This window comes from Rhinopithecus bieti, unplaced genomic scaffold (genome assembly GCF_001698545.2).
Source record: "Rhinopithecus bieti isolate Rb0 unplaced genomic scaffold, ASM169854v2 scaffold_76167, whole genome shotgun sequence".
Taxonomy (NCBI): domain Eukaryota; kingdom Metazoa; phylum Chordata; class Mammalia; order Primates; family Cercopithecidae; genus Rhinopithecus; species Rhinopithecus bieti.
Window position 1 is genome coordinate 198,377 of NW_016828260.1, and position 10,123 is coordinate 208,499.

The window sequence follows — 10,123 nt, forward strand, 5'->3', positions numbered from 1 at the left end:
CTCACACACACCCATTGTCCTGGCGACCGGCTGGGTCAGCTCTTCATCCTCGTTCTCGTAAGACTCAGCTGTGGCAGAAGAGAGAGAACTCCAGGGACCCCTTCTAGGGGTGTCACAGCGCTGCAATTACACCTAAGTCTCTGAGGTCCCACAAAGGCCCCAAGTTACCGTTGGAGAAGGAGTCTTCATCCTCAGGACCCAGGGGCTCATCCTCAGGGTTCTCGTAGCCGCTGCCATCTGGTGGAGAAGGAGGGGTGTCCATGGGAGTCCACAGGCCACCGCAGAGAGGTGGGGGGCCACGGAGGAGGGCAGCCTTACCCTGGGAGAGCTGGTCCTGCCCAAAGTTGGAGTCGTTCTCATAGAACTCGGAGCCCTCCTCACTGTCGGGCTCTTCATAGCCCTCCCCTTCCTCTTCTTCTGGGCCTAGGGGTTTCGGGATGGGGATAGGGAACCGAGTCACGTCCCCTCTCCTCCAGGCCCCAGTCCACTATTCGGGCCACAGACCGCTCCAACCCCCTTCATGTGGGGAACGACCCTTCCCTCCCCCAATCATTCACCCGCTCCCGGAGGGCTCTGGGACCCCACGGCTCCATCCACTTGGACGTCGCTGCTTGGATTTCCATAAGACAGGGCGGTGCCCCCCAGGCCTGCGGCCCAACGCTGGGCGCGTCCTGGCGAGAGGGGCGGACGTTATAAGACGGGGTCAGAAGACATGGGGGCGGTCAAGGCTAAGGGTCCAAGCGGCGGGGTACGGGGAGAGAATGCTTTGGGCTCTGCAAATGGACTCTGAGTCTAGGAACCTGGCCTTGAACCATGGGGCGGGATCTAAATCTAGGGCAGAGGCCTTCAGTTCTGGGGCGAGGCTCTGCTCCTGATTTGGACTTCAGGCTCTGGGTCCTGGGGGCGTGGCCCTGAGCCCTGGAGGCGGGGCCCGGTTCTAGGGGTGGGGCTCATAGATGGGCGGGACTGCCCTCTCCGGTGGCGGAGTTCCGAGCTCCAGAAGGCATGGCGCACAGCGGATTGGAGGGATGAGGACAGTGTGGGTGGAGCCCTGGATCTGGAGCGGAGCTATAGGCTGGAGGGGCGGTGCCTCTTACCGAGGCCTGAGGTGGGTGTGGGGAGAGATAGCACGTTCCCATACTGGTTCTGGGGTCCGCTTCCTGGGGGAGGCGTCACTTTGAAGAACCTGGCGGGAGAAGGGGAAGTGCACAGTGAGGGCCAACTTGGAATGGAATGGCGGACCCACTCAAGATTCTGTCCAGGCCTTCAGAGATTAAACGTGATCACTTGTGCTGGGACAGCCAATAGAGGAGTCTGAGATGATCATTTCCAAGGAGGTCTTCACAGAGGAAGTAGCTTTGGAGCTGGGCTTTGAGGTTGGGCAGTATTTGAAACAGTAGAGACAGAACAAAGAACCCCTGGGCAGAGGAAACAGTAAGTGCAAGGCATAAAGTGAAGGTGGAGAGTGTTACCGAGGGGTGCACTGGTTGCATTACCTCCTGGTGGGGTCAGTCATTCGCTTTCTTTTCCTCCTCAGGACCAGGGCTGGTGGGAGTTAAAGGGAGTGATCAGAGGAGGGGCTGCTTGGCAGGATGAGGATTTGTGGGGCCAGGTACTGGGGAGGTCACTTGGTTCAACAGAGGAGACAGGAGTTCAAATTGCAAGGGGGACGGGCGCGGTGGCTCGTGCTTGTAATCCCAGCACTTTGGGAGGCCGAGGTGGGCAGATCATTTGAAGTCAAGAGTTTGAGACCAGCCTGGCCAACATGGTGAAACCTCGTCTTTACTAAAAATATAAAAATTAGCCGGACGTGGTGGTGGGCGCCTGTGATCCTAGCTACTAGGGAGGCTGAGGCAAGAGAATTGCTTGAACCCAGGAGGTGGAGGTTGCAGTGAGCCGAGATCATGCCATTGCACTCCAACATGGGCAACAGAGCAAAAACTCCATCTCAAAAAAAAAAAAAAAAAAAAAGTTTGAGGGAGCCAGGGGCTGTAACTCACGCCTATAATCCCAGCACTTTAGGAGGATGAGGCCGGCAAATTGCCTAAGCTCAGGAGTTCGAGACCACCGTGGGCAATGTGGCGAAACCCTGTCTCTACTAAAAATATAAAAAATCGGCTAGGTGCAGTGGCACACACTTGTAGTCCCAGCTACTCAGGAGGCTGAGGCACAAGAATCACTTGAGCCTGGGAGGCAGAGGTTACAGTGAGCTCAGATTGTGCCACTGCACTCCAGCTGGGGTGATAGAATGAGACCCTGTCTCAAAAAAAAAAAAAAAAAAAAATGCAAGAGGCTTGGGAAGTTTGAGGGAGGCTAGAGGGAGACTAGGGGGAACAGGATTCTGGGGTCTTGCAGGGAGGGATGGGAGGAAAGAAAGATGGTTGTCAGACTGGCCAAAGCCGGCTTATCCTGGGGAAGATGGAGTAGGGTTTGGACAGACCCACTGGGGACATGACTCACCTCTTTGAAGATGAAGAATGCCCACAAGGGAACACAGGCAGAAGATCAGATAAGTCAAAGTCACAGCTGGGACCTTCCAGCCACCAATCCTCAGCAGCCAGTGCCATAGTGCTAGGGGGAAGGGGCTATGAGATGAGGACCCCAGGCTGGCATCTTATGTTCCAATCCCGAGATCTCAAAGAACCGCAAGTCTGGGGCACAGAGGCAAGACACAGACTTGGCGAGGTGCGGTGGTCCACGCCTGTAATCCCAGCACTTTGGGAGGCCAAGGCGGGTGGATCACCTGAGGTCAGGAGTTTGAGACCAGCCTAGCCAACATGGTGAAACCCTGTCTCTACTAAAAATACAAAAAAAATTAGCTAGGTATGGTGGCGGGCGCCTGTAATCCCAGCTACTTGGGAGGCTAAGGCAGGAGAATCGCTTGAACCCGGGAGTGGAGATTTCAGTGAGCGGAGATTACTGCACTCCAGCCTGGGCAACAAGAGCGAAACTCTGTCTCAAGAGAAAAAAAAAAAGACAGACTCAAAATCCCAAACTGTGAGAAAAGCTCTCCTCTCTCTAAGGAGTCATGTCCCAGGAGGTCAGGGATTGTCACAGAGCCTGGCACATGACATGGGGCAGTGTCTTTTGAGCAAATCACAGACAAACCATGGCTATATTCAGAGGCAATGTGTGGATTGAGGAGAGCATGATGATCAGTTTCCTGCTGCAATTAAGGACAGTCATGGTCAAAGTGAAGGGCAGAGTTGAGTTTGCAAGGTTACAGCTGGGATCCAGCACATTGCTTGGATCAAGTTTTGAGTGAAAGTTGGGGTTGGGTTTGTGAATTGCGGTTAGGATAGCATGATAGGATTGTATGAAGGAGAGAGAACTGGCAGAACACTGTGACCAGTTTGCTGGACAGGGTGAGGAAAAGGAAGGATGCCCAGGTTCTTAGCCTAGGCAAGGGAGCAGGTGGTTGTGCCCTCTGCTTACACAGGGCCACCAAGAAGATTATACTTGGGGAAGACACTGAGTTTGATTTTGTATCTGTTGAGCCTGAGGTGTCCATGGGACATCAAATGGCACAGGGGATGGCTGAATATGGAGCCTGGAATAGAGTCACCAAGGCATAGTGACCCAAAAAGCCATTGGGAGTCAAGGTCAAATGCGAAAGCGTGCAGACAGGGATAAGAAGAGGGCCCAGGGCTCCAAAAGTGAGGAGTTGGGGAGGAAGGAAGACTCCACCCAAGCTGGTGGGCAGGCACAAGCAATGGTAGGTGAAGACCCAGAAAAGTGTATTGGAAGTGAGGAAAGAAAGACTTGAAGTCTAGGCCAGGTGTGGTGGCTCACGCCTGCAATCCCAGTACTTTGGGAGGCCAAGGCAGGCAGATCACCTGAAGTCAGGAGTTCAAGACCAGCCTGGTCCAACATGGAGAAACCCCATCTCTACTAAAAATACAAAAATTAGGCCTGACCCTGCCCTGTGGCTCATGCCTGTAATCCCAGCACTTTGGGAGGCCGAGACGGGTGGATCACGAAGTCAGGAGTTCGAGACCAACCTGGCCAACATAATGAAACCCCGTCTCTACTAAAAATACAAAAAATTAGCCAGGCGTGGTGGTGAGCGCCTGTAATCCCAGCTACTCGGGAGGCTGAGGCAGGAGAATCACTTGAACCTGGAAGGCGAAAGTTGCAGTGAGCTGAGATTGCACCATTGCACTCCAGCCCGGGTGACAGTGAAAGACTCCCCTCAAAAAAAAAAAAAAAAAAATTAGCCAGGTGTGGTGGTGGGCACCTGTAATCCCAGCTATTCAGGAGGCTGAGGCAGGAGAATCGCTTGAACCTGGGAGGCGGAGGTTGCAGTGAGCCAAGACGAGATGGCACCACTGCACTCCAGCCTAGGCGACAGAGCAAGACTCCGTCAAAAAAAAAAAAGACTTGGAGTCAATGTTCTGTGTGGAAGTTGGGGTTTGGGGTGAGGCTGGGAGTAGCCCTCAAGTTGGGGGAACCTAAGATTGACTGGCTTCCACTTCTTGCCAGTACCCCCACACAGATGCCTCCCAGTTGAGAAAAACTCTACCTGGCCGAGCAGTGATCTCCAGGTAGAATGACTTGGTCCAGTTGCCACGGTGACAATAATACTTTCCAGCGTCTTGAGCTGTGGCCCGGGTCAACAACAGACCCGTGTCCACTACCCACATATCTCTGTCTGGGCGATCGTCTTTCAGCTCTAGGCTCAACAATGAGGACTTAGGCCCCTTGGGGCGCACATGGGTCCAGGAGAGGGGGCCCCTGGACACAGAGTCAGGGGGTACCCCACAGGACAGCCAGAGTGTGGAGCCAGGGGCCATGGTGAGGTCTGGGGCAGGGAGAGATAAGACGAGGAAAGCCTGATCCTCAGGGTCTCACACCTCTTCAGTTTCCTCTCCCCTCCGTCTCTGGACCCCCACTTCCCGGCATCTCCCCAGTCATCACCTTACCCTGGCTCAGGCTCTGGTTCAGGCTGTCCCTCGGTGGGCCACACACAGGCTCTCCCTCCCAGATCTCAGGTCTGTCTTTGGCCCACACATACAGTTGGGAGCTGATGAGTTTCCCAGAAGGGGAGCTGGGGCCCTCTGAGGACCTGTTCTTCAGGCCACAGCCCAGGCCACCTAGGTCTGAAACATTCCACCGGAACAGCTCCCCTGGGAAGAGACCCAGAACCAAATGCAGAGACACCCAGGAGAGGGAGAGAGATAGAGACTCAAAGGCAGAGATAAATAGAGACAAAGACTCAGAGAGAGAGAGAGACAGAGAGAGAAGGCAGTGAGAGGTGGAGGGACAGGAAGCAGCTCATGCTGAAGCCACGAAGCCCCAGGAGTCTGCCCACCTAGCTCCGAGTTTCGCCCTCAATCCCTCCAGCCCCTCTTTCCAGCTCCATTGCGGCCGCGGACATCTTCTGTCCATGGTGGCCTCCCTTCTCTCCTCCTGCCCCTGCCCTAGCCCGGCCAGCCCGGCCCTCACCGCTGCCCTCCACACTGACTGTCCAGCCAGGCTGCCAGGCCTTCTCAGATGGGGGCCCCGACTGGCATAGGTAGAAGCCCCCCGTCTGGTTAGAGACGTTGAAGATTAAAAGCCAGATGCCCAGGGGCCCCATGCGGATTCCCATGCCTGGCAGCCCCAGGCTGAGATTTAAGAAGGGTTCAAACGGGGACTCCCGACACCAGACCAGCTGCTGAGTGGGGCCATCTGAGGTCCCCTCGAGGCACTGCAACACAGCGTTATCTCCCTCTGTGGAGAGAGAGGGAGAGAGGTGTGGGCATGGGTGGGGGGACCTCCAACCCCCCCCACTCCTCACACCGGGTTATAGATCAGAGGACTCCAAAAACTGGGAGTGGAGGAGCCGGCAGAGTCCTTCTAACCCCTCCCTGAATTTTACAAATAAGAAAATGGAGGCTCAGAGAGGGTAAGTTACTCAGCCAAGGACACCCAGCCACAACCCAAGTTTCCAGCTTCAATCCCTTCCCTTTCTGCCATTTGGACATACCTTCCACCTTCACCACTAGAGGTTCCTGGGGCCTGACTTCCATGGGGGTGAGGAAGAGGAGGAAGAAGAGGAGGCAAGGAGGTGGCATGGTGGTCAGACTCCCCGGGGCACCCAGCTTCGCGCAGGGGATGCTGGGGCAGGCAGGGGCCTGGAGGGCACTGAACCATGGGTGTCTGCGGGGGCGGCAGGCAGTCCCCCCAGAGAGGAAGGGGGTGGTCACGCCTCAGGCCCCATTCTCCAGGAACCCTCCAGACTCACATTTGCCTCCTCCCTGCCACGCTGTTTTATTTTCATCCCAGCTCTCACCACCATGGGAAATGATCTTGTGGGTTTACTTGTTCATTTGTGTTTTCTGCACAAGAATATGAGCCTCTTGGAGTACAGACCGTGTTGTTCACCACTAATTGCAAGTGCCCTAGAACAGTGCTGGGTACATAGTAGGCACCTGATAAATATTTGTTGCCTGAGCGGATTCAGCCTCCAGGGCTCCCTCCTTCTCCCTCTCCCTCCTCCTCTGAACCCCAGGCTCTGAATCCATGTCTCTTCACTCACACACACCCCATTCATTCATTCAGCAAACATTTTACCAGTCCTCCCTCTACCTCCACATCCACCCATTAATAGACTTTGGGCTCTAGCCGACCTGAGTTTGAATCTTGCGCCTCCACTATTTGGCTAAACTTCATCATTCAACACCTCAGTTTATTTCTCTGTCAACTGGGGATAATAATATTTCTATACAGGCTGGGCAAGGTGGCTCATGCCTGTAATCCCAGCACTTTGGAAGGCTGAGGCAGGCGGATCACAGGAGGTCAGCAGTTGCAGACCAGCTTGGCCAATGTGGTGAAACCCCATCTCTACTAAAAATACAAAATTAGGCCAGGCGCGGTGGCACACACCTGTAATCCCAGAACTTTGGGAGGCAGAGGCGGATGGATCAAGAGCTCAGGAGATCAAGACCATCCTGGCTAATACGGTGAAACCTGATCTCAACTAAAAATACAAAAAAATTAGCCAGGCGTGGTGGCCAGTGCCTGTAGTCCCAGCTACTCCGAAGGCTGAGGCAGGAGAATGGCGTCAATCCAGGAGGCGGAGCTTGCACTGAGTCGAGATGGCGCCACTGCACTCCAGCCTGGGTGACAGAGCAAGACTCCGTCTCAAAAAAAAAAAAAAAAAAAATTAGCCAGGCATGGCACTTAGGGAGGCCGAGGTGGGTGGATCACTTGAGGTCAGGAGTTCGAGACCAGCCTGACCAACATGGTGAAACCTTGTTGCTACTAAAAATAGAAAAATTAGCTGGGCATGGTGGTGCATGCCTGTAATCGCAGGTACTTGAGAGGCTGAGGCAGGAGAATCCCTTGAACCCAGGAGGCGGAGGTTGCAGTGAGCCAAGATCACGCCACTGCACTCCAGCCTGGGCGCCAGAGTGAGACTCTGTTTCAAAAAAAGAAACAAAAGAAAACACTCCTATACAAATACTGTTTGTTTGTGAAGATTAAAAATGACAATATGTTCGGCACTATTAACCCAGTGTCCAGCACATAGCAAACCCTCAGTTAATGAGAAACAGCATCAATTAATGGCTAAGAGCTCAAGTCATCCTGCCTCAGTTCAAAACCAGGCAAAAGCTAGGCACAGTGGTGCATGCCTATGGTCCCAGGTCCTTGGGAGGCTGAGGTAGAAGGATCGCTTGAGCCCAGGAGTTCAAGGCTGCAGTGCACCATGATTATGCCTGGGAATAGCCACTGTGCTCCAGCCTGGGCAACACAACAAGACCCTGTCTTTAAAAGAAAAATCGTTTTAAAAGAACCCAGGAGTTCTAACTCCTGAATCTGTTCTTATTCTGCCCCATGCCTCTCCTGTCTCTCTGTCTCTCTGTCTCTCTCTCTGTCTCTGTGTGTGCGTGTGTGTGTGTGTGTGTGTGTGTGCGCCTCTGTGTCTTTTCACTGCTGCAGGGACTCAGAAAAGAGTTCAGGGACCCAAGAGACCCACTTTCTCAGTGGCTGATTCCCAGGCCCATCTCACCAGGCTGTGACTTCCTGTTTGCTGTGGGCAAACCCCAGGGGACCCTCCCTACAGGTGGCAGGGCCCCCACTTCCCTTTGGCCAGTTGAGGGGGCTGGGAGGCGGAAGAGTGAAGCACTGGGGAATGAAGGGGGCAAGTAGCAGGACTCAATCTGCCTTTCATTCAACAAAATCTCTAATCCCCTCATTAGCTACCCAGCTGCCCAGACTAGCTTTCACTAGAGCATGTCATTCCCCTGCTTAAAACATGTCAGTTACAGCCAGACACAGAGGCTCACGCCTGTAATCCCGACACTTTAGGAGACCAAGGCAAGAGGATCCCTTGAGGACAGGAATTTGAGACCAGCCTGTGCAATACAGCGAGACCCCATCTCTACAGAAATGTTTTAAAACACAAAAAATGTCAGTTACTTTTCATCTACCTAAAATAAAAACTCCAACCCAAGGCATAGTAGGCTGAGTGTTGCTGACCTACCTACATTTTCCACCTCATGCCTCACCACTCTCCCCCTTGCCAAGTGCTTCCCTGCCTCAGGACCCTTGCGCTTGCAGCCCTTCTGCCTGGATCTCTGCTGGGGCTCTTTGGTTCTTTGCTGGACTGGTTCTTTTCATCATTCGGGTCTCAGTTCAAATGGTACTTCTTCAAAGAGGGCTTCCCTGTGCCCCTGGTGCTTCAAAATATATATATTATTATTTAAAAAAAAATATTGGCCGGGCGCGGTAGCTCAAGCCTGTAATCCCAGCACTTTGAGAGGCTGAGACGGGCGGATCACTAGGTCAGGAGATCGAGACCATCCTGGCTAACACAGTGAAAGCCCGTCTCTACTAAAAAATACAAAAAACTAGCCGGGCGAAGTGGCGGGCGCCTGTAGTCCCAGCTACTCGGGAGGCTGAGGCAGGAGAATGGCGTAAACCTGGGAGGCGGAGCTTGCAGTGAGCTGAGATTCAGCCCCTGCCCTCCAGCCTGGGTGACAGAGCAAGACTCTGTCTCANCTACATTTTCCACCTCATGCCTCACCACTCTCCCCCTTGCCAAGTGCTTCCCTGCCTCAGGACCCTTGCGCTTGCAGCCCTTCTGCCTGGATCTCTGCTGGGGGCTCTTTGGTTCTTTGCTGGACTGGTTCTTTTCATCATTCGGGTCTCAGTTCAAATGGTACTTCTTCAAAGAGGGCTTCCCTGTGCCCCCTGGTGCTTCAAAAATATATATATTATTATTTAAAAAAAAATATTGGCCGGGCGCGGTAGCTCAAGCCTGTAATCCCAGCACTTTGAGAGGCTGAGACGGGCGGATCACGAGGTCAGGAGATCGAGACCATCCTGGCTAACACAGTGAAAGCCCGTCTCTACTAAAAAATACAAAAAACTAGCCGGGCGAAGTGGCGGGCGCCTGTAGTCCCAGCTACTCGGGAGGCTGAGGCAGGAGAATGGCGTAAACCTGGGAGGCGGAGCTTGCAGTGAGCTGAGATTCAGCCACTGCACTCCAGCCTGGGTGACAGAGCAAGACTCTGTCTCAAAAAAAAAAAAAATCTCAGGCTGGGGGAGGTGACTCACACCTCCCAGCACTTTGTGGGGTCAAGGCAGGCAGATTGCTTGTGCTCAGGAGTTGGAGACCAGCCTGGGCAATATGGCAAAACCTATCTCTACCAAAAATACAAAAAATTAGCCAGGTGTGGTGGCGCATGCCTGTGTTCCTAGCTACTTGGGAGGCTGAGGTGGGAGGATCGGGGGATGGAGGTTACAGTGAGCTGAGATGGCACCACTGCACTCTAGCCTGGGCAACAAGAGCCTCTCTCTCTATAGATAGATAGATAGATAGATAGATAGATAGATAGATAGATAGATATTATATGTTGGCTGGGTGTGGTGGCTCACGCCTGTAATCCCAGCATTTTGGGAGGCCCAGGTGGGCGGATCACTTGAGCCGGAGTTCAAGACCAGCCTGGGCAAAATGGAGAAATCCGTCTTTACTAAAAATACAAAAAAATGTATTTGGGCATGATGATGCATACCTGTAGTCCCAGCTACTCGGGAGGCTGAGGTGGGAGGATCACTTGAGCCCAGGAGTTCAAGTCTAGCCTGGGCAACATGGTGAAACCCCATCTCTACATAAAATACAAAAAAAGACCAGGCA

General features: G+C 53.5%; 1 protein-coding gene across 4 annotated transcripts in view; it reads right to left on the bottom strand.

The window, feature by feature from the left end:
* CD19 (CD19 molecule) overlaps positions 1–6,129 on the bottom strand; it is an 8,051-nt gene extending 1,922 nt beyond the window's left edge. The window contains exons 1-11 of one of the 4 annotated variants that reach the window (XM_017864418.1): positions 5,969–6,127; positions 5,446–5,712; positions 4,923–5,126; positions 4,523–4,801; positions 2,461–2,571; positions 1,497–1,545; positions 1,098–1,186; positions 558–671; positions 319–423; positions 169–237; positions 12–68 (exon numbers count right to left, since the gene is read on the bottom strand). In XM_017864418.1, coding sequence (XP_017719907.1) covers positions 12–68; positions 169–237; positions 319–423; positions 558–671; positions 1,098–1,186; positions 1,497–1,545; positions 2,461–2,571; positions 4,523–4,801; positions 4,923–5,126; positions 5,446–5,712; positions 5,969–6,056 — 1,432 coding nt within the window. In that variant the 5' untranslated portion in view covers positions 6,057–6,127. Of the gene's footprint in view, positions 1–11; positions 69–168; positions 238–318; positions 424–557; positions 672–1,097; positions 1,187–1,496; positions 1,546–2,460; positions 2,572–4,522; positions 4,802–4,922; positions 5,127–5,445; positions 5,713–5,968 lie in introns of all 4 variants that reach the window. The other 3 variants (XM_017864419.1, XM_017864420.1, XM_017864421.1) reach the window with 3 other exon arrangements.
* Positions 6,130–10,123: the final 3,994 nt, after the last annotated feature.